At 50.2% G+C, this 22537-nt stretch overlaps 11 protein-coding genes across 11 annotated transcripts; 8 read left to right on the top strand and 3 right to left on the bottom strand.

Moving 5' to 3' along the window:
* Positions 1-1658: 1658 nt before the first annotated feature.
* Positions 1659-3896, bottom strand: N7532_002077 (putative APSES transcription factor; the record flags this gene model as incomplete). Its single annotated transcript, XM_056614571.1, has 3 exons — positions 1659-3496; positions 3560-3746; positions 3855-3896. The coding sequence occupies 3 exons, from the start codon at positions 3894-3896 to the stop codon at positions 1659-1661; spliced, it is 2067 nt and encodes a 688-aa protein (XP_056479612.1).
* A 394-nt stretch (positions 3897-4290) lies between these two features.
* Positions 4291-4742, top strand: N7532_002076 (NADH dehydrogenase [ubiquinone] 1 beta subcomplex subunit 7; the record flags this gene model as incomplete). The annotated part of the gene is made up of 3 exons (XM_056614570.1): positions 4291-4342; positions 4421-4542; positions 4638-4742. 3 exons carry the CDS (start codon positions 4291-4293, stop codon positions 4740-4742), a joined length of 279 nt encoding a protein of 92 aa, XP_056479611.1.
* A 1006-nt stretch (positions 4743-5748) lies between these two features.
* Positions 5749-8150, top strand: N7532_002075 (glutamate--cysteine ligase; the record flags this gene model as incomplete). Its single annotated transcript, XM_056614569.1, has 8 exons — positions 5749-5759; positions 5816-5888; positions 5957-6022; positions 6080-6255; positions 6318-6443; positions 6504-7089; positions 7145-7793; positions 7849-8150. 8 exons carry the CDS (start codon positions 5749-5751, stop codon positions 8148-8150), a joined length of 1989 nt encoding a protein of 662 aa, XP_056479610.1.
* A 498-nt stretch (positions 8151-8648) lies between these two features.
* N7532_002074 (uncharacterized protein) lies at positions 8649-9110 on the top strand (the record flags this gene model as incomplete). The annotated part of the gene is made up of 1 exon (XM_056614568.1): positions 8649-9110. One exon carries the CDS (start codon positions 8649-8651, stop codon positions 9108-9110), a length of 462 nt encoding a protein of 153 aa, XP_056479609.1.
* Positions 9111-9356: 246 nt separating this feature from the next.
* N7532_002073 (uncharacterized protein) lies at positions 9357-10118 on the bottom strand (the record flags this gene model as incomplete). The annotated part of the gene is made up of 1 exon (XM_056614567.1): positions 9357-10118. One exon carries the CDS (start codon positions 10116-10118, stop codon positions 9357-9359), a length of 762 nt encoding a protein of 253 aa, XP_056479608.1.
* A 1735-nt stretch (positions 10119-11853) lies between these two features.
* On the top strand, positions 11854-13682 carry N7532_002072 (uncharacterized protein; the record flags this gene model as incomplete). The annotated part of the gene is made up of 4 exons (XM_056614566.1): positions 11854-12117; positions 12167-12353; positions 12413-13033; positions 13090-13682. 4 exons carry the CDS (start codon positions 11854-11856, stop codon positions 13680-13682), a joined length of 1665 nt encoding a protein of 554 aa, XP_056479607.1.
* A 2334-nt stretch (positions 13683-16016) lies between these two features.
* N7532_002071 (uncharacterized protein) lies at positions 16017-16258 on the top strand (the record flags this gene model as incomplete). Its single annotated transcript, XM_056614565.1, has 2 exons — positions 16017-16102; positions 16132-16258. 2 exons carry the CDS (start codon positions 16017-16019, stop codon positions 16256-16258), a joined length of 213 nt encoding a protein of 70 aa, XP_056479606.1.
* Positions 16259-16600: 342 nt separating this feature from the next.
* N7532_002070 (SET domain-containing protein) lies at positions 16601-17727 on the bottom strand (the record flags this gene model as incomplete). Its single annotated transcript, XM_056614564.1, has 2 exons — positions 16601-16840; positions 16894-17727. 2 exons carry the CDS (start codon positions 17725-17727, stop codon positions 16601-16603), a joined length of 1074 nt encoding a protein of 357 aa, XP_056479605.1.
* N7532_002069 (uncharacterized protein) lies at positions 17726-17944 on the top strand (the record flags this gene model as incomplete). Its single annotated transcript, XM_056614563.1, has 1 exon — positions 17726-17944. The coding sequence occupies one exon, from the start codon at positions 17726-17728 to the stop codon at positions 17942-17944; it is 219 nt and encodes a 72-aa protein (XP_056479604.1).
* Positions 17945-18974: 1030 nt separating this feature from the next.
* N7532_002068 (uncharacterized protein) lies at positions 18975-19484 on the top strand (the record flags this gene model as incomplete). The annotated part of the gene is made up of 1 exon (XM_056614562.1): positions 18975-19484. The coding sequence occupies one exon, from the start codon at positions 18975-18977 to the stop codon at positions 19482-19484; it is 510 nt and encodes a 169-aa protein (XP_056479603.1).
* Positions 19485-20949: 1465 nt separating this feature from the next.
* N7532_002067 (uncharacterized protein) lies at positions 20950-21720 on the top strand (the record flags this gene model as incomplete). The annotated part of the gene is made up of 1 exon (XM_056614561.1): positions 20950-21720. One exon carries the CDS (start codon positions 20950-20952, stop codon positions 21718-21720), a length of 771 nt encoding a protein of 256 aa, XP_056479602.1.
* Between the last annotated feature and the right edge of the window lie 817 nt (positions 21721-22537).

The raw sequence follows: 22537 nt of genomic DNA, 5'->3' as shown, positions 1-22537 counted from the left end.
AGAGCAGTCTGTTTAAAGACTGAGAACCGAAAATACCGAGGGAAATGCGCTGCAAATCCCAGTCGAAGGAGAAAGAGAGGGAGCCGACGCGGGTGATGCAGGGACTCGGGAGAGGCGACAACACGACCAGCAGCGAGTCACAATGCACGACCAAATCTGGGAAGTACCAAAGGACAACCAGATGAGACGCCAGTAACAAGGTCTGGACACCAAGACCGTGTTTTGGGGGTGGTTGGGTAGGAAGGTAAGATCAAAGATCGAGGATCGAGGATCGAGGATCGAACCGAAATCAAAATCGGGTCGGGTCTCGGCCAGACACGAGCAACTCTTTTCAGGGGTGGAACGAATCGGAAGAATTATTTGCAGGATATTTTTTTGGCGGATTTTGTGAGAGTTCCCAATCAAGACACGAGCTGCAGAGAATGAAAGAATGCAGGAAAAAAAGAAAGAAGCGAAGATTACGGGATGGGGGGAAGAGAGATGGAGAGAGGAAGAAGAACGAGCGCGGTGCGGATGTGGGGAACAGGCAAGTGTGCCTGGGGGCCTGAGGCATAAAGGCAGCAACACGCCCGACACGAGATGAAAGTGGGGGCCGCCAGTCCCATAACGGACTAGCGCAGACCAACGGGCAGTCCGGATTGGTCCGTGACCCTCGGCTGTCCTTTCGAACGTGAACAATGGGCCCCTCAGCTACAATGCTGCCTGAGCCGACCCTAGGTCGACTCGAGCGTATTAGGCGGGAGGGTACTACATACATACAGTGCATCAATGGCCACGCCGAGCCGGCTTGAGCTCACCAGGCGCGGATGGCGCGAACTAGGCTGCTGTCATTGGGCGCTGGCCACCGCCAATGATGGGCGCGTCTGCAGGTGCCAAGTGACGAGGCCAGAGCCCCGTCACATCGCCCGGTCATCGATTGGTTGGGGCCTCTCACAGCACCCCTGCTGCCGCCGCCAAGCACCGCCCGGTGGCCAATCCAGCCATCGAACAGAGAGAGGAGGGCCTGCTGTAGCTGGACACACCAGTGGCGAGGCCACTATGATGTTAGACTCTGTGTGTGCTACGTACAAGTAGCATTAGTAGCACTGTACTGTCCACTGTCAGCCCCGGACATGGACCACCCGGGCCAGATCGGTGGTTCTGCTTGGTATTACCCCGTATTGTGATTATGATCTACGCCTATGCCGATCCGTCGTGTCAGCCTAATCAAACACCCCCTCAGACATTGGTCGTCATGGAATGGTCATCGACGATGTGGAGAACGGTAGGTTTTCTAGCCCTATGTACACATACAATCATACTTGTACAAAAAAACTACCGCGCGGGGAGACACGCAGTAGCGCTTGTTTGGGAACCAGCCAGCTAGTCAACTATTTCCGAAAATCATCAAGCATTCCGATCGAACCGTCCAGGCCTGGAAAAGGACAATCGATAGGGGGACGAAGACAGAGACAGGCGTGGCGAGGACAGAAGGAGAAAGGTAAACGAAGAAGATAGAATGTAATAAAACAAGACATTGGGGTATCTGCTGGTCAAGTACATCCGCCCAGAGGTCAGAAGTCATGCCAGAAGGAGAACGAAAGTGCACAATGAAAATCGTTACGGATACAGGATGAGGGTGAAGAGGAAGAGGAGCGGCCATGGTGAGTAGTGACCACTCACGCATCGACGGGCACGCCAGAACCCGGGTGAAGCTCGCTCTGCGAAGCGAGGCTTCGGTGTTCAGGCTCGGGGGATGCGCCCTTGCCGTTCATGCGATCAAATTCCAGGGTCTCAGCCAACTCGGCCGCCATGGGGTCGAGTTCCTCTTCCTTCAGGCCAGTAGCGAGAGCCACCAGCTTGCGATGCACGTCGAACTTGGTGCTGACACCAGCATCCGCCGTTTGCTGGGCAAGGTCCTTAACGGTGCCGCGGCGCGTCTTTTGTGCAGTACAAAGCTCACGCGCGAGTTGATAGCGGACCACCAGTTCCTCAGGGCTGAGCGAGGATGGGTTCACCCGTGGAGCCTCCGGTGGCGCCCCGGTGTTCAACTGCTGGGCCAAATCGGCGTATTGTGTCTGTTCGAGAAGTGACTCGTAGTTGGCCCGCAGCTTCTCATATCGACCCAGCTGGTGATCGCTAGCTTCATTCTCGGCCTCCTTTGCAGCCATCGCAACCGCTTGCTTTTGGATCTTCTGACGATCCGACTCGAGCTGCTCGAAGAGGGCCTCCGGGTTCGCAACATCATTCGAGTCTTGCTGGTTAATCTTGGAATTGCCATAGGTCACCGCGAGCTTCTTGTTCGCCTCCGACATGATCGTGCTGATCTTGGTGAGCAGCTCTGAGTTGGCACCGGAATCCACTGGTAAAGGCATGGGGGCGTGGTCCGGATTCATAAGGTCGCCAGCAGGGCCCTCAAAATGGTCATTCATCATAGTGACGGACGACGGAGCGGGTGGAATATCATGTTCGGTATGGTGCGAAAATTGCGTGATGCCATTGGCAGTCTCTCCCTTCTTGTTCATCAAATCACCAGACCGGGGGCAGTGTGTCAGAATCATATTCACAAGTCGGAATGCACCGTTGCGAGACGCCACGAGAGCCGCGCTGTCACCATTTTCATCTTGGCACGCCAGCAGCAGATCGATTTCTTCCTGTGAGCAAGTTTTGCACAGTTTGTCAAGCAATACCTCACAGTAATACCGTGAGCTCTTCCATTTGCCCTTACTTCTGGTCGTTTCCGCAATGTGATGGAACAGAGTTGCTCCAAACCAGTCCCGGAAAGAGACAGTATCCAGTAGGAAGTCAAGCAGAGCAGGGAATGTACGCTTTTCGTAGTTATTGGTAAAGAGAACTGCTCGAACAAGCGGTGTCTCTTCGTGGACGGACAATGCCTTGACGTCGGCACCTCGGCGGAGTAGATCTTGCACGATGTCAAGATCACCCATTGAACAGGCCCAATGTAACGCCGTGTTCCCAGAATCATCAATGGCACGATCAACTTGGAAGTTGTCCGGAGGTTTCGGGGGATGGATTCTTGTGGCTTGTGGCGCATCACCCACGGTCATAAAGTAATCCAGGAGTTGGTCGCCGTAAATGATATGCTCTTGTTCGCTGATGGACATCATGTTGGGCTCGTTCGTCCCGCGCTTGCGTTTCCGTCCGCCATGTTGGGACATCTGCAACATATCCTCGTCCGCAATCATGGACGAAGATTCCATGGTTGCTTGCTCGATAGATTCGTTGTCATCAAACTGAGTGCTGATTTCGTATTGCTCATGGGGTAGGGTTGGAGGTCCCATGCTTCGATTGGGTTGAACCACATTGAAGATTTCGGTGGCTGCCGAGCGATTAGTAGATTTGCGTGGTGCTCTCGGCTTTGAGGGAGCCGAGGAGTGTTTCGGGGCCGGCGGCGGACTGCGATCTCCAGCGACATAGTCGAAAATTGGGGCGATCTTCGCGAGGATATTGTTGCGTTCGGCAAGCAGGCGACCCTCACCGAGAGGAATCCATGTCCCTGCCGCACATCTATGTTAGCCACTCACGGCCTTTCGCCATCTCCCAATCCACGATGTCGTACCTTGATATTTGCCATAACCGCCCTGCACTTTCTCATGAACTCCCTTTTGGACTTCCCGTTCTAAGATTCGAGTCCTTGCAGGTTTATCGAACCCAGCAGCCTTCAAAATATGCGTCGCATTGACCCAATCGTCCGCCCTTCTCCTCATCACACTGTCGCCATCGACCTTGAATTCGTACACAGGGACCTATCGGAAGAGCGTTAAAAACATCGGGGAATAGAGGTGAGATGGAAAGGAAGGGATCTGGTTCGACCAAGACCGTGCAGACCACAGCTTCCAATATCAAATACATACACTGCTGTAGGTGGCAGAATAGATTGACTCCATTCCGGCCATCGTGTGTCGCCGTCGAACGACAGCGATCAGGTACGTTTTCGACTACCAAAGTGGCACGCACGTAGGCGCCCGAGACCGCTCGAGGATCGACAGGTTGGTAGTATCAAGAATGTTCCGGGGCCTGACACATTGCACGCACGCAAATAAGGACCGTTGGTGTAGGGACACGATTTGCGGGCGGAGCAAGGGCGGCATCGCGACGCGATTTCAGCGCGTAAAGTGGATTCTGGGCGCTAGTCCTCTTCCGGGTTGATGCACGTGACCGGCGCTACGATCAAGTCACATGACACATGAGACCACAGGAACATAGCGAAACGATGCAAACCGCCAACCTTGCAGTCCAGCCCGCCTTCCTTCCCTCTTCCTCCACTGCGCAACCTTCAATCCTGCGAAAATGACTGTCGCCGAGTCAGTCAAGAGTGCTGTGGGCCTCGCGGACACCTCCGGTACGATCCCTCGATCAATTGAGTCATCTTAAAACCTCGGAACTTTTGGTGTCATGAAGCTAACCTCAGCAACCCCAGCAACCCGCCAGGAAATGTCGGAGGCTCGCCTCCCTATGCAGTACCGTGACTCGTGTGCACACCTTCTCATCCCGCTGAACCGCTGCCGGCAAGCCGAATACTACCTTCCCTGGAAGTGCGAGGTACGAATGCCCCCAAGACAGCGGATTGAATTGAATCCGCGCACCCTGCTGTTCACTCCCTTGCTGACTCGGTACTTTTTGTTGTATCTCTACAGGACGAGCGACACTCTTACGAAAAGTGTCAGTACGAAGAATTCAAGAAGCGGGTGGCAAAGATGGACGAGCTCCGGGCCTCCAAGGACGGCGCCCGCAGCAACTGAGTCTGCGCGAAGCTTCTAGGTTGTGTTGCTGCGGTCGGGACTGCTGGTGAAGCAGCAGGTTATGTACATAGACGATATACCGAGACTGCCCATGAACTGCCTTTGGCGTTGGGACCTTCTACTTTCCGTTTCTGCCGGTGACGCCTCGTATAATAGATTACCGGATGTTTGCAAGTTGGTATTAGGCAGGACCTCGTCCGAGAAGGGTCATCATCGCGGCCGAGTGTTTGAGCGCAGGGAAACTTCTGGGCGTTCCCAAAGAAGTATCAAGACATGTTATAGATGAGGTTACACCTGGGGAATCGGGGATTGGTAATCCATAGTTTGCGTTGCCAGTATTGGTCAGCATGAGCGGCACTCGTCTTACCGCGATAGGAGTAGACGGGTGGCCCGAAATATCCATTCGTATTCTGGCATGTCAGGGTTTGTGAATGACTACCATTACAAAGGTGAGATTGCGGTTTCCGATATTCGGGGGTGCTGAGGTCCGGGGTTCGACCTGCGTGGCGCGCTATGCGCCGGGGTCTGTTCTGCAGGTCTGTCGTGATTTGAACCCGGCATGTCACTAAGGTACTGCACGTCTCATTTGTGCAATGGTAGAGGAACTTTGTATAGAGACCTGGCACAAAACTCGAAAATCTTTGATAAAGGAAGAAACAAAGGGAAGCAGATGCAGCAATCCATCTCAAGTATGTATACGACACTGTACATGGCAATCAGGTGACTGCTTAGAAATCCGCCCGCCGTTATCGCCGAGATGCCCCGCCGGGAAGCGTTGCGACTGAAAATTCCCCCATGCGAGAATTGAAAAGAACCGGGCGGAACGCGGGGACTATGCGCGCTTCTTTCCGTCCTTAAACTTCAAGGACCCCTCCTTGACACCACCGTCTGCCTCGAGGCCATCGACCTCAGGCTGTGATCAAGTACTTTCCTCGCATACTTCGGACTCTTGACCCGCCTTGCGCCTGTCGGAGCGCGGAGAACCTCGAAATACGGCACTGACACCATGGGTCTTCTGTACGTGGCTCAGTTGACGATGGAAGCTTGTAAGGGATTGCTAATTTCTGATCTAGTGCCCTGGGGACCGCTCTGGAATGGCCAGAGGCGAAGAAGAAGGCTGGCCAAGTACGCCAGTGGGGCATTGAGGTATGCTTGATGAGGGGTTGTTGGATCGCCCAACACACCGGTGGGAGATGGAGCTGATCTGAAACCAGCAATTACTGGCGAACTGGCGACGAGCTCGTGGCAAAGAACGCGATGCCCTTCTTTGGGGTGATGAGGTATGCGCAATCGATATCCCCCTTCCACAGCATCACACGACCTGCCGATGTCGGCAGAAGCTAATTATCCCTCCTTCAATAACGCAGGTAGAATATCTCGTGGTAGCCTTGGACGATTCGAGCAAAAAGGCCCGGCTATCGCTCGCCCAGGCCGAAATTCTGAAATCCCTTGCTCGGGACGAGGCACTGTGGCAGGCCGGGGGTAACAAAGAAAATGGCAGCAATGGGGAACAGTAAGCTGACGCCCCATGGGAGGACTATGTCGTTGATGGGAAATGATGCTGACAATCCTTAGTGATGGTGAGGAGCCGCCTCATTTCCACCCGGAATTCGGTCGTTTTATGCTGGAAGCCACACCCGGGCGACCCTGGGGAATCGGGTTCAAGGACCTCCTGAAGGTGGAGAGCAACATGAAGTGGAGGTACTTTTTGGATAGAGAACAGTCTCATCGCGTTTTGAATGTTTGCTGATCATGTTTTAGGCGAGAGGTCGCGAAAGCGCACATGGCGCCAAACGAATCCCCGATCACTCTGACCACATTCCCCCGGCTGGGCACGAAAGATGATTATATCCAGCCCTATTATCCGCCATCTGGGCCTGCCCTGCGTTCTCAGTTTGTCCCCGATGAGATCGCTAATCCGCATATCCGCTTCCCAACACTGGCTGCCAATATTCGCTCTCGAAGAGGGCGTAAGGTCGAATTGAATGTGCCTGTCTATAAAGATCTTAACACCCCTTCGCCATTCAAGGACCCTACCGTCAACTATGACCTCCATCAATGGCCCGAGGATGCGGACGTGCGTAACGGCGCTGCCAAAGACGACCATGTCTATATGGATGCAATGGCGTTTGGTATGGGCAGCTGCTGCTTGCAGATTACTTTTCAAGCCAAGAATATGACGGAGGGCCGAAAGCTTTACGATCAGCTAAGTCCGCTCGGCCCAATTCTTCTTGCCCTCACGGCGGCCACCCCTATATATAAGGGCTTCCTCGTGGACACGGATGTGCGATGGAACCAGATCGGTAATGCCGTGGACGATAGAACCCCTGAAGAGCTAGGAGAAGCTGTGAGTCACCATTCCACTATTCATTGAAACCTGGGAATATACTGACATCGTACAGCCTCTCAGGAATGACCGCTGGAGAATCCCCAAGTCTCGGTATGCTTCAAACTCGACTTATATTTCTCAAGATCCTCGTCTACGGAAAGAATACCTCGACCCGGATTTGGTTGTAGATGAGGATATTAAGAATCGGCTGATGGAAGGAGGAATGGACGATCTCCTGGCCACGCATTTTGCACATTTGTTCATTCGGGATCCATTGGTGATATTCTCCGAGGATCTGGAAGAGTTGGATTTGACCAAAGGCGACCACTTCGAAAACCTTCAATCTACCAACTGGCAACACATGCGGTTCAAGCCCCCGCCTTCCGAAAAGGATGACATCGGTTGGCGAGTGGAGTTCCGGTCCATGGAGATTCAAATCACGGATTTCGAAAACGCAGCATTCAGCATCTTCATCGTCCTCATCACCCGAGCTATCTTGAGCTTCAACCTCAACTTCTACTTGCCTATTCCCCGAACGACCGAGAATATGGAGACGGCTCACGCTCGCAATGCCGTGCTTGACCAGAAATTCTATTTCCGCAAGGATCCATTCGCCCAGCGGACTCCAAGAAACCCCCAGCAGTCGTCCAACGGCAGCAACTTCTCCTCCGCTACCTCCTCGGCGGTTAACACGCCGCCACCCTCTCCTCCCCCTGGACCCCGTCGAGTCGGAGTACGAATTGATGACTATCTCTGAGATCATCAACGGGTGCTCAGGCGGGACTTTCCCCGGTCTTATTCCCCTCGTGGAGTCCTATCTTAACAGTGTGAATGTGGATGTTGAGACCCGGTGCTTCCTCGCCACCTACCTTGACCTGATCCGCAAACGTGCCGATGGAACTCTCTGGACCGGAGCCCGATGGATTCGCGAGTTCGTAAACAAGCATCCTAGCTATAAGCACGACAGTGTTGTCTCCGAAGAAATCACCTACGACCTCGTCAAAGCCGTCGAAGAAATGACAGCTAAGGAGGGCAAGCATGGCTCTGTTGGGTGGGAACTCCTTCGGGGCAAGAACTAGGTAGACAATTTTTTCCAACTTTTCATTCCCCATGTAGATAGAAATACCGGGCTTGAAAGCATAGAACATGAATGAATACACTTGCACATATTGATGCCCGGGGGCAGCCCTCTTGTCCACAATTCTTCTTCATCGCATAACGGAAATGTAAGCTTTCTTCTCTTCTACCGTCCATCCTTGATTGCCTCCAAGTCAGACTATTAACGAAACATCCCAAAATCTCCCTCATATCAACAGCCGACGCCTCTCGTACTACGCAAACCAAGGTCTTCGGATCTGCTGAGACGGAGGCAGGTCATACAAGGGGGAACTAGTTGGGGAGCACTGCAACGGTAGCAACCCTCCTCCCATGCAGGGCCTAGATCAGGGCAGATTCCGCTAAGCAAGAAACAGGGAATTGATCTGACATGGCACTAGAAAAGCAAGCAGTAGCCACACATTAAGGAAAAATGTCCTGGTTTTCTTTCAAGGCTCCCTTTGACGAAGCACCTCCTCACCATGCTCCACCACACACCCTCAGACATCTGCTGGACAGTAGCAGCTTCCGCCTCTCAGGCCTCCGATGCAGAAGCCATTATCGCCGTCACGCAAGGATTCCTCGCCGCGCTCAGCGCCAAATCGCGCATCGACTTCGAAAAGCATTGTATTCGCGCCGGGGGTATGACCCTTTCCCCTCCCTCCCCCACCATGCTGCGCTTTTGTACGATCGGATCGTTCATTGAGTACATGACGACTCTGAAGGACGACATCGACGAGCGGATCTGGGATCCTGAAGTCAAGATACACGAGGCCGGGAATCTCGCAGCCGTATGGGCGCCGTTCCGGGCGAAAATCAATGGGGTCGTCGACCATGTGGGTGTTGAACTATTCGTCTTGCACAAACTGAATGGCGAGTGGAAAGTGACTGGTTTGGCAGATTCCTGTCGACGGCCAACGGAGGAAGAGATGGGGATGGACTAAGAAATCAAACGGATGCGATGCGATATGAGGTGAATACTGGGCCGTTCAGACAAACAAGAAAGAAGATTAATAATCCATGTTCTGTTAAGATCCCTCAAACTTCAGCTGAAATTAGGATATTCCGCTTGAAAAGATATTTTCGCTTCGCTTGAACGCAACATCGTCATCACATATGATCTACATACCATCGAGATCCCGCCCGAATCAAGTCATGATACAATATAGCAAAGACCAATGTCCGCCTGACTAGGGCGACACAGGCGATCGGACCTGACCCTCCAGCTCATTCCGCTCACTATAATTGCCCAGCTCCGCTGGTTGGTAATTTCCAGGCAGCTCAACCACCCGAACAGGTCCATTTGACGACTCTGGGGCCGATGAGTGGGACTGCTGCCGTTTCTTTGTCTCCAGCGCTGCCATCTCCCCGAACGACAATGGGGATGTGTGTGTATCCGGTGATCCAAAGCCCGATGGCGCAAATCCCATCCCCATACTTGTAGCCGGGTTTCTGGGAGGCTTTTGACGGCGACGACCGAGGAAGAAGAGCATTCCCCCGATAATGACCACGCCCACGACGACACCGATGACAATTCCCGCGATAGTACCACCCGACATGTCTGATCCCGATTGAGACGACGCTGCGGCTTCTGCTGCGCTGGTGGTGGGCTGGACCGAACTCGAGGAGGTGGCCGTGGTCGTCGTGGTGGAGTCGACCTTGAACGAGTCGATGGCCGTGCTCGCATTCTTGCTCAGATAATTGGATGCATAACCCCCGGCGGTTCCAGAACAGTCACTGTTTCCAAATAATGAAATGGCGAATGGCTGGTCCTCCGAGTCATATTCAAACAGCATGCCCTTGGGGTTGCTGACTTTAGTGCAGGGCATGGCCCCGTTTGAGTGCTCGACGAAGGAGTTATTGGTGGCATTCCTCCACACAAACGTCCATGCCTGTGCCTGTGGCAATGTTGAGAGCGCGTTGAGCGCCAGCAAAATGATTGTCAGCTCCATTGCGCAATTCTTGCGGGGAGAAGAAATTCAGCAGGGTTCAGCTTTCAGGTTGGGCTGCGCGAGGATTCTGGCGAGAGCTCTTTATGAGCATGTCGCAGTGTGTCAGGGGCCCTTGGTGGCCATTGCCTCGTATTCTGCGCGCGTCGTGTTGCTCACAGCGGCGCAGCTGTGCTCTTCAGTGGCCGGCGGGACTCATGAGTTCTCCGATCTTTACTCAGTGAGGCAAATGATCTGCACGACTCTGCAGGGTTCCAAAGGTAATTTGACTGAGCACGGGATGTGCTCGTACTCGATTCGACTTGGCAGATGATGTGACACCTGAAAGCCGAGCAGTCGGCTGGTGAGATTTCTCCCAGGGGTCACTGTCGTTGAATGTTGTGTAGCAGGGGGCTTGAAGATAGTCGTCGCGGGAGCTCGGGATCAGCGGGCCTCCTCTTGTGACATGCAAAGGGTGATCGATTTAGGCAACTGTTCCATCCCAGAATGGCTCGTATTGGCTGCATCGGGATTGGCTCATGCGATCACCAAGGTTAATCCTTCGATTGCCCCGTCACGTCCAATGAAACCGGCTGTCGATCCCTCAGTTGGAAGGGGCTGAACGCCCGTGCAGCCCGAAAGGCTGTTAGCATGTCCGATTATGCTTATTCCCAGATCTAGATCGTTCGGGGATGGTAGCCAGGTAGTGCGTCTGGTCGTTCCAGGGTCACGCCCAATCAAACAGAATGCAAAACACACTTACTCAACCTTCTGAGTGTGTGTATATATCCAGCAAAGTCGAGGCTTATTCACGAGAAAATTGTCGAGAAGTCATCTCACTATGAGAGTGTTAACTGAATGTTCAATTATGGCGTTTATGCATCTCGATTCAAGGTCGTCAATTGACAGACTTCATAATCTCAAGTTCAAACTGTCGTGAAATTTCGATGTTACCTTTAGCAGCTTGATTTCCAACTTGAATTTTCCTGGATCTTGATTTTGTGAACAGAATAACACCTCATATAAATAGCAAGGTCTCTACTACCTAGGAGGTGGTAGTAGCTACTGCTTGCTGTGTTGTTACCCGAGGTACACTGGATACCTCCACTCAGCCAAATGACCATTATGACGTCTCGAGGCGACACCTATCAACGGAACGAGGCTAGTCACAGAAGCTTGTCTTCTGCTAATCAGACCTCGAGATTTAATAGATTGATGGATTGCTACTCCAACCGACAAATTCGTAATTAGCACTGATCATCAGTGCCTCGGGCAACACTGATCCCCACAGTCCCCCTCCCCGGATAAACCTCGGTCTTAATGCCATAGCTACCACCGATCCGGGCATATATCCGCTAAACTTTAAGGACATTTTACACTGTGAGTGATGAGTCCACCACATCCAACCTCTCAGAGGCATCTTCAGACTCCACATTCGGCTCTGACTACTTCTTCCCGGGCTTTCGAGGCGTCGCCATCTCCGGAAACTCCGGCGACCGAGAGCTTTAGTACTGGAACGGCAATTCTAGACGGCATATCCCGCGACCTGGGAATACCCCGGACACTTACCATCCGGTTTCTTCGGGGCTTATCCTGCCATGCGTGCTGATCATAAACAACTCGGGTGTGGGGCCCTGGCCTTCCCCGCAAATGCATATCCCCAGATTTTTCCGAAGAAGAGTATATGAAGGCAGCAAAATGCAGCGCGACATGTTGGACAGAGTCTGTTTGCATAAGGCTTCTGTCATCCAGAGCAAACATGAAACGATTCGCCGTCGGTCTTCTCACTTTGGGTGCGACTATAAACGCCGCACCAAGCGCTGCACCTCCCACAGCTACGGTGCGCAATGGCACTTATATTGGTGTACACAGCGACACATTCAACCAGGACTTTTTCCTAGGAATGCCCTATGCACAGCAGCCTGTAGGCGACCTACGATTCACCGTACCGCAATCCTTGAATGAAAGTTGGGATGAGACACGTGACGCGAAAGCATACTCAGACATCTGTGTGGGCTACGGGGTTGGTCCTTAACTTTCCCCATGAATGAACTGCTACTAATGAATGATAGACGGATTCCATCTGGTACCCCCAGTCCGAGGCCTGCCTAACGCTCAACGTGATTCGCGGCTCTTCAGCGCACAAGAACGCCAAGCTTCCGGTCGGGGTGTGGATCCACGGCGGGGGGTTCTACCAAGGATCCGGAGCCGACCAGCGCTATAACATGTCCGCAATTGTGCAAAATTCATATGCTATTGGTGCGTATTCCTGGCTTATTCTCCAACTTGGGCTGAATCTAAAGCATGATGGCGCCCAGGAAAACCTTTCATCGCCGTGACCCTCAACTACAGACTCTCAACCTGGGGGTTCATCAGCTCGAGTCAAGTTTCTGGCACCGGCAACACAAATCTCGGCCTGAGAGACCAAAGACTAGCTCTGCATTGGATTCGGGAAAATATTGCTGCGTTCGGTGGAGACCCCGACAAGGTCACAATCTGGGGCGAGTCCGCTGGCGGTATGTCGGTGGGCTTTCATCTTACAGCGTACGGTGGTCGGGACGACAAACTTTTCAGGGCTGGCATTATGGAGTCCGGAGGCTCCATATATGCAAGTCCGTCAAATTACACCACATACCAGTCTTCCTACGACGCAATAGTCGCCAGGGTGAATTGTACCAACACCGAAGACACGCTACAGTGCCTGCGGGAAGTCCCATTCGAGACTCTGAATGCTGTTCTCAATGGAACCGACGGATCACCTCAATACAGTTTCACTCCGGTGGTTGATGGAGACTTTGTACGAAATTGGGGCAGCATCCAGCTCAACAAGCATGAGTTCGTCAAAGTTCCGATCATTTCTGGAACCAACACAGATGAGGGAACCGCATTCGGGCCAACTGGGATCAATACAACCGAGCAGTTCTATGATTATCTTACCGGTAAGACTCCTGAAAGTTCCTGCCTGCAATTCTAAAACTAACTTACTTCACTACAGATGGCGCATTTGGCTTCCAGACACCTCCTATGGTCGCGAAAAAGATTCTCGAATTGTATCCTGACGACCCATCACAAGGCATACCAGAATACTTGGGGGATAAACGTGTCCCATCGATGGGATATGAGTGGAGGCGCACAAGTACTTTTGCTGGCGATTTCACGATGCATGCGAACCGGCGCCGACAATGCGAAGCATGGACGGAAGCATCAACACCTGCCTATTGCTATCGCTTCAACGTACATTCAGCCGACGTGCCGCTTCTCAGCGGGGCAACGCACTTTGAAGAAGTATCATTCGTCTTTCATAATATTGCTGGGTTAGGCTATCACTATGGAAAGCCTTTCGCAGGTGTCCCTCAATCCTACTTCGATCTCAGCTCTATGATGACAAGTATGTGGGCTTCATTCATTCATGACCTGGATCCAAATTCGGGTGTTGTCAATAAAAGTGTTCATTGGGCAGCCTATGGGAAAGAAACACCAGTGAATATTCTCTTGGATGCCAACACGACAAGTCATATGGAGTCTGATACTTGGCGAAAAGAGGGAATCGAGTATATCAATTCAAATGCCCCAGCATTCTGGCGCTGATACCAGGTGGAGTGTACATACTTGAAGATTGTTTCTGGAATTAGACAATCACATATTCGACAATCTTCTTTGTGGAGAGACAAAGACATTTCATCCGCCTCATCCTTTTGCTCCATTGTTTCGCTATCTATATTGCGACCTTCCTTGTTGCAATAAATACAATAGGATAAAGTTCCAAACTTTGTCTAGTCAATCCGATTAATACGAACAAAATATGTATCCAGGTTTTATTTTGACTCGATTAGTTACCAGATGAAACACTGTGAAGTTCGCTTGGCCTAACTGCAATTATAAATATTCGGTACTCCCTCAGACCAGTGTAAGTATTCGTATCATACTGCATATGATCACGACGATTTTCTTTTGCAACTTTTATCAGAATACCCCAACACAGTGATATCTATAAGGATGCAAAACCCCAACAACCCAATCCGCATATCCTCAGATAACCCAGCCCGCATGTCCGTGGGTAGAGGCCTCTCTCCGCAGGAGAGAGATGAGATATTTAGGCATTTTAGGTCCTTGTATTCTGCCCAGCTCTGTCTTTTCAGCAGCGATATACTCAGGCGTCAGCCTGTGGACTTTAATAGCCTTACAATTGAGCTAGAGGGGATTGTAACAGGACTTGATAATTATTTTTATCACCCTGACTCCTTGCTAGATGCTTCTCAGCGAGCAACGTGCTTTACTCTCCGGATAAGTGGCATCAAACAGGTAATTCGAGATGCCATTAGCCTGGTTGATAGAGGACAAGGGTTCGAAAGAGATATTAGTGAGATTCTTTATATGTTATCCCTGCACATTGGCCGATTAACCCTTCATGGTTACGATGATACTGACAACTCTGCGAATACTTTCGATAACGCTATTATAGAATCAAGCGAGCGGCTAGATGAGAGGGTTCCATCTCAAAACGAAGTTGCTGACCGGGTTATCCTCCAGGCTTGGGAGTTGATGATGAGGGACATCCCCTTCTGCAACTGCCGTCAATGTTATCGGCGAAGGTCTAGCAACTTCCGATAGCTGTCAGTAGCTAGATTTAAATATCTGTTCCCATTTCTTTGGAATGGATCGTCATTGATTTTGCTTATTCAATTGTCGTTGCACCTGTCTTTCATAGTGCTATTTATATAATGCCATGTGACTTTTACCAACTACAACGTAACTGAACAAAAACTTCCCACAAGATCCTTGTCCGATCAAAATATTCCTCATTTATACCTTAAGCTCAAAATTTGAGCTAAATTAGTAGAGAAATACTGGCTAAAGGCCTCTTTTCTTTGGTACATCCATGAGGTCATAGATCGCAATTCAAACGCAACGGAGAAATATCAGTGCCGAGACTCCTAATCCCCTTTGGGTTTGCGACCTTTTGGGGTGTCTGCTTTGATTTCATAGGTGTTACTAGTCGATTGAATGCTCTTTGGGTTCTGTTTTGTCTAGAATTATCCTGAATTCTCTCTTCCACACTTAGCACTCCGAAAGAGCCTATACGTCGAACCTTCGTCATCTTCCCCTACTAGCAGAGATCGTGCAAACCTTCCATACGCTTTGCCTAAACTATTGTTTTCATTTTCATAACATCAAGCCAAGGTCAAGTCGATTTAATCTCATCGTCATGGATGAATACACGCGTCACTGGGATGACTATCAGGGCCAGGTAAGCTCTGCAGGCATCCCCGGCGAGACACGTAACCGGCGTGTCTAACGCCTCTTCTCAACTAGACAAATGAATACCCTGACAATCAACGCTTGTCCATCGATCCAGGCGATATCCCAAACAGGGCACTTTGAGGGGCCGTGATGCGTTCGGTCGTTACGATGTGATCGAGTGCAAGATCGAAAACAACGTGAGAGACATTGAAGAGTCCTTGTCTCATGACACTTCTGATTGCAAAATCCTAGGGTAACTGGCGCTGCGAGCATGATTATCTCTCTTATAATGAACAATCGCCCTACGGTTATCATACCATCTTCACGTATGGGCACCTCAGAAGCTTCCCTTGCATTCTATATGCTGGCATAGATTTGCTGATGTATAGAATCTTCGAAGAGATGGTGGTCATTATTTTTCAGAAATCCAGATGGTACTCAATGTTATTTTCACCCATCCCGACCCGCTGATGCGTAGACGAGAGGATTCAAATATACACCAAAAGAAGTTTGGCTTAAACCACACTCACCTTGCGTAGCATATGTAAACCCTCCTCCTCGGTGGTGGGTTGCTCAGCACGGAATTCAGGTGTCGCCTTCACTAAGTAATTATACATTAATTGATTGTGAGGTCAAGACCAAGAACTTCTCAAAGATGGCCTGGCCGACAAGCTAGACGAAATGCCTCGAAACCCTTCGTCCCGTCCCGGAGTTTTCGAGGAGCCAGAGAACGCTCCTGGCTGCTACCCCGGTCATGATCCTCCAGAGTATGATGATCATGACTTCTCCAAACAAGGCGACAGACGTGGACCTGTTCATTTGGCACCAAGTCCGCCGCCGAGGGTAAGAACACCATCACAGATCGAGACAAGAGACGATTGCCCAAGACCAAAACAAACGGCAAGGAAAAATCAAGCTCCTAAAGCCGAGACAGAGTCTCGAGTCACAAAAAAAAAGGTAAATCCTGGCCAACGAAAAGGAGAAAGACCTGACAATGGAAGATTGACGAAAACAATCGAACTTTACGTTAATCTCGAGGAATTTTAGCGAATCGGTATGGGATCCTGTTGCTTGTTGCTTTTATACCTTTTGCTTGCTGGCCTTATCCAGTACCTAATTGCAATTCCTGTTCAGTTTCTAATTGTATGCAAAAGTATGTCTTAATTCATGATGGTTTCAAATACGATCGCGCTATGCAAAAAAATGCTGAGTGTAAAAAGGATTGTATGTCGTAAACCAGCAACGCGAATTGAATCAATCAAGCCTCAGAATCCATCCATTAATGGCATGGCATCCCATGTATCCGTTTCCTTGACAGGTTCATCGAATATACACCTTTCGCACTGGCATACGAATTTGAATGATTTTCGAAGATGTTCGCGGCGAGACTCTAGGTCGGTGAAGCGCGTCAGGTCGAAGTACGAAATGCAGCACTCTTCGCCAGCAAGAATGTCGCGGGACGCTCTGAAGACCATCCGACCTAGTTCGTCCGGTTTATGAATAATCTGGGATTAAATTAGCATTGCATCAGTCGCCCTTGGGAGAGAAAATATCTGACATTTGGCACGCATGAATGGTTGGCTATCGCTGCAGTAGGATAGACAGACGCTGCAAATTGCTCTCCCCGGTCGACCAGAGACTCAGGCCTTGACGTAAAACCCGTTTCCCGGGGGTACAGTCCAAACGAATTGGCCTCTTCTTGGCAGATGAGATGAAGTATGCGCTCGGAGGGTAATCCGTGAGGCAAGACCGGGCCGTTTTGGAGGTACTTTTTCACGAGCAGAGTCCACGATCGGACCTGATCATGAGACCAGGTGTCTGAAGATCCGCATAATGCCTCGATGCCTTGCCAACCATAGATTGATTGCTGACAGTTTGGTGCAATGGCGCTGTTGATCGGTGCCGAGTCGCACATCTCGATACGGCGGGTGGCCAAGAGTCGGACAATCACCCACAGCATGCCAAAGTCGTATTCACCTCGTTTGGCTCTTATTGAGCTCGCATATCTTTTGAGCCAGCTGCATTCAAAGTCGTGTCGGAGTTTGTCAGTGTCTTGGCAAGTCCTGCTACACCATGCCACGTCCGGAATGCAGACGTTAGGGCACGAAAGTCGCTCCGCGTGCTTGACGGCGCGATTATTACAAGCGGGATTGCTGCAAATCAGATTGTCGCTAGACTGCGGTTCATCGACGACCGGAATAATTGCATATGGGCGATCGACAAGAAGACAGGCGCCTTTGGGGACCAGACTCGACACTCGAAATTGGCGACCCTTGACCGGGTCGGCGCTCTGGATTAAATGCGGGTGGATCCAGTCAGGTTGAGCCTGCGAGATCGCGTCTACACGAATGGGGGTCGACGATTCGATCGTGAGGTATACGACCTCGGACATGGCGTGGTGGTGCCGGGATCCAGCGATGGGCGCGAATTGGGATGTGGTGCTTTACGGGGTCAAGATCGCAGTCCAGGGCAAAATTTCTGCGGAGTTGTGCAGCGAAGAGGACCGCACTGCTGAGGGCTCCGTTTGGTTCTGGTGGACGAGTGGGCCGAGAGTCGCCATTCTGGGCCGTCGCCAGCCAATGCGAGCGCCATCCACAGCCCCGATGTGAGGCTATTCCGAGCGACTGCGGATGATTGGCGGCACGATCGCACGCACGATTCCGAGCCTCTCATTGGTCAATCGCATGGTATCTGAAAGAGTCTCGTCGACAAGCTGAATGCAAGGATTCGCTTGTTGTCGGCCATGTCGGCACGCAGAGACGGGTAGCGGCCGTGTTTGAAAGAAACCTCGAAAATGAAATACATTCTCGACCTAGAAAAAATGATAATCAAAGGTGTAGGCTCGGTGATCTTTTTAGAATGAAGCCACTGGCATTGTCTTGGGCCCTGGATGCTCCGACCTGAAAATAATAGAGAAGAAGCGAAGTGGAGGCAAACCGAAAATGGAAAAAGCCCGCCGAGGCAGATCCACACGTCATACTTAATCAGCACAAGGAACAATAGAAGGCACGTCGAAGAGACGCCCAGCCCCGGCTTTCGTGATGCTCTGGTACGACACCGATGGTCCGGTTGACAATAGTAGCATCTCACAAGGCCAGCATGTGAAACGCTCCAAGGCATGCCTCCAAAAGATGCCAGCTCGGTTTAAGATAATCACATTTAGAGCTTACACGCGAGCCTAATACTACCAAGGTAGTCATTTGAGAGCATGATTTAGAGACAGAGCGGTCACTAGGGCCCCGTCAATGGCTATGCAAAAGAAGTGCCCGACCGCTCCAGCTGACTAGCAGGCTCTTCAGAAAGCCAGAAGATAGTCTCTTCTTGTGACTGATGGTACGACTTCCCAGATCAGCCGTCTCCATAGCAAAATTCCGACTGAATACAGCTCAAGAGAGTAGGGCGAGAAAGAATCGAGCGATTCAGTGCTCTCAAACGAACACACACTTCCTTTTCGGGAATCAAGGGTCTCGCGGGGGCGGAACGGCTGACCGGTCATCACAAAACCATCACGCTCTAAATATCGCCCACGCTTCAAGTTCTCTGTTCCTCTCTCCCTCTCGGCACCCATTTTTCTTGCGCTCTTGCCTCCCAGCTTCTGGAGTCATCCGTCAGGGGAGCTTTGCTGCTTCGGCGTGCATCATGGCATACACTGCCAGCCATTTTGCACGCGATCGTAAAGAATGGGTCAAAGAACTCGAGTACTTCAACAAAGTCTGGGAGAAACTGACGATATCGCGGTCCAATCACTGGCAACGCAAGCAGGCCCTTCTGATCCGCATCGAAAGCAAGCTTGCCACTTTGCTGCCGACGGACGCTGAAAAAGGCACCGGAACGTGCTTCGCCGAGAAGGTTCGCCAAATACTCGACTCGATAAGAATAGCCAACGAAGATGCCATCCTTCGCGGAGAGATACTCAAAATGCTTGTCCCGGCCATTGGTCGACTCATGATTCCAGGAGGCCCAGATTCCGATACTTTTGCAATGAAAATGGACCAGAAGGTAGAAAGGCTTGACAAGGAATGGCAGGAAAAGTCTCCGAAAAAGGGTGAAATCGAGGACTTCAGGCAGGCACAACTTCGTTCAAGATGGACATCTCTCTCTGTGGTATCTCCAATTTGCCTTTGTCCCCAGTGCGTGAAGCGCCGTTGATCTCGTCGCGGGAGACTTGATGCGCTTCAACATGCAATGGCAGCTTTACCAATTGGCAATGAGCTATGGTTCTTCTAGAGTTCGCTTAGGGTTTTTTGTTGCCCGTTGTTAACGAACTTGATGAAAGCAAATGGCATTGCAATACGCAACATGTGAAGCTTCCAACCAACAATGTGATATGCAAATTGACCTATGAATACTGCGCCCCCTGTACCTGATATCGGATTGTCGCAGTCGATCCATTTACACCATTGTACACTTAATGCTGCAGAATCAACGAAATACCTTCGAGGCTATTACATTGATTTCCAGAAAAGTGATTATAGCTAGCTCCCCTACAACCGGTATTGACCCACAGGTCTTCTCGGTAGCGCGAGAGAAAATGGTTCAATGTCTGCGACAAAAGCGCAACCATTCTGCCAGCGACCCTGACAAGGCATATGAAAGCCGCGAATCCTTCCTGGCAGAAAACACTAACTACTTGGACTCACTGCTAGGAGCAAAAAGATGGCCACGTCGGTTATGATCAATGGAGAGAAATCCTCGATAGTCTTGCAGACATGTCGGTAGGTTGACACTCGACGGTTATACTGACGCCGATGAATATGCAGACAAGATGAACTTGGAGGCCCATGCACTAACCAGGGAAAGGCGCAGAATGCCAATAACGAAAAGAAGAACCTGCACAGACAACATTGGCACCATTTAACTTGGCACCACGTTCAGTAGTTTCACTCAGAATGTGAGCGGCATTAATGCCTTTAACACAAAGGCTCCACTGCTCCTTTAAGGCCTCAATAGGATCAATGAAATTTTCGCATGTGAAGTATTCACCGTGACAGGCTATCCCCTTCCGGCTTTGATAGTGATCTGGTTGGGCCTAAGGATGATGACCTGAATATTGGAAGCTTGAGTATTTGAGCTAGAGTCGTACTTCGCTGGATATAGTATGCTGTAGGCTTCGCTTTTGCTTCAAATTCTATCTGAATTGCCGTCGTTACTTTCTGAAAATAATATGGTAATTTTTCACATTAAATGTTACATATCGTAGGGAAAAAAAAAGTCATTTGGTCTACAAAACTCCGTGAATACTTTCTAAGATGTCGTATGCATAGGTCATCATTTTCATGCGTTTTAAGGTCTGATAATGTTATATCTTTTCACCATTGTCCAAAAATGCCCTTTGGGAAGATGTTCACGTAAAAGCTAACAAAGAACCTTTGTGGGCTTTTGGTCTATTACACGAATAGCAGACGGCTTTGTTTAGCTTTAGTCAATACAAAATATTTCCTTTCGTTGTCAAAGTGGAAACAATGATACCAATCTTTGTATCCAACCTCTGGCAATGGCTATCTCGAGAAATGAAGTATAAAAGCATATTTTTCCTCCTTCCCAAGATTCCATCCAGACTATTGTCCAGTAAATTATTCTGATCAAAACAATAGCAACCGCAATCACAATCGCAATGCCTACTCCAACTATCGACCCCAAGCTCACAGTGGCAGTTCTGGAGGAATTCTCCAAATGGGAGCAGAGAGTCATTGACTTCGCCACCACTAGAGATGCTCTAGTGAAGCGATATCAGACATTACGAGATAAGTCTTCCATACTCGCGATCACTGCAGAGGTACAATTGGTTAGCACTGGGAGCGAGGACCGGGAAGACGTCTCGGTGGCAATTGATAATCTTTTCCTAGATACTCTTGACTTCCTGTTTCAAGTCGAAAAGCAAGGTATAGACGAGACCAAATCCGGCCATTGCTTTCGATCAAAGATAAACCTCATCCGATTCAATATTCGCAATATCGTCGAGTCTGATTCCGTAGTAGAGGCAGAGTATCCTGGGGTTCTCAGTATTCTCTCTGTACATCTTGGCAGACTTACACTTGATGCCCATACAAAATGGGACATCGCCGCGAAGGCCCTGGATGAGATGGCTGACAATGTGTATGCTGAATGGATGTGTGCACTATGTACAAAGGACGAGAGGCATTGCCGAGGCGCGGGTAATACGACGATTCATAGCTGCTACAACTCGGTCAATTGGTACGAGCCCGAGTGCGACTGCCCTCAATGCAGCGAAAGAGCTCGACGATGTCTATTTCGGAAAATAGACTGGGTTCAAGATGAGGATAATCTGCCCAATCAACTTGGTGGCTTGTATGAAGCCGAAACTCTAGATCCGCTAGAAGAGTGGACAAGTGAGAAGAATGATGTCGTCGGAGAAACCTATTGATGAAGCACTTGTATGTGATGGCCGCCGTTATATTTAGCATTGTTAGACTGGCCTCTTTTGGATTTCTCAGGGCATACCAGTTTTTTCTTTGTTCTGAATAAAAATAGTCTCTACTGAACAGTCTTTGTTCATATGCAGTTTAAGCCCCATCCGTGAGGTGTCTCACTGGGTAGTGTAACTTTTTCCAAGGTAGCATATTGCATTAGTACACTATCGACTATGTTGTCACTCTGAGACAGGCAAGTCTAGAGAGACTTCGGTAGTCTAATTTGCTCACTACTTACTAGTAGTAGTTCTGCCCATTGCCACAACCATCCAATACGACCAATCTTATTACAGCAGTGCCAAGTGTTTAGTTCGCTACCACATGGCATCTAACATCTCGCAAGTATATTATGACAACTAGTATGTAGTTTATTGCTGCCTCGTCAGTAGGTTTAATGGTATATTAATGACTCAATGCCACCATGCACCCTCGGTTTCATTCTGATGATTGCGGTGTTACGGGCCCTGCAATATGAGGGGCTGCAGCTTACTGATGGGCCACTCAGGACCAATCATTCAGGGAAGACACGCTCGAACCCCTTGGGTCACGTGCAAGGCAGAAACACTGCAAGAAATCCAGACACAGCACCCCTTGGGTCACGTGACATCTTATCCTAACCATCGGATGGAAATCCAATCAGGGCGATAGGAAGGACTAAAAATATAAGGACACTCATTCACACACATGTAATTATTTCTTCGCGATCTATTGCACATTGTTACTTGTATCTACAGGTTCTATCTTCACTGTTCGAAATAAATGTCAATTATC

The sequence above is a fragment of the Penicillium argentinense genome (assembly GCF_028826775.1).
Source record: "Penicillium argentinense strain IBT 30761 chromosome Unknown utg000002l_segment0_segment0, whole genome shotgun sequence".
NCBI classification, from domain to species: domain Eukaryota; kingdom Fungi; phylum Ascomycota; class Eurotiomycetes; order Eurotiales; family Aspergillaceae; genus Penicillium; species Penicillium argentinense.
This window is presented reverse-complemented; position numbering and strand designations above follow the sequence as displayed.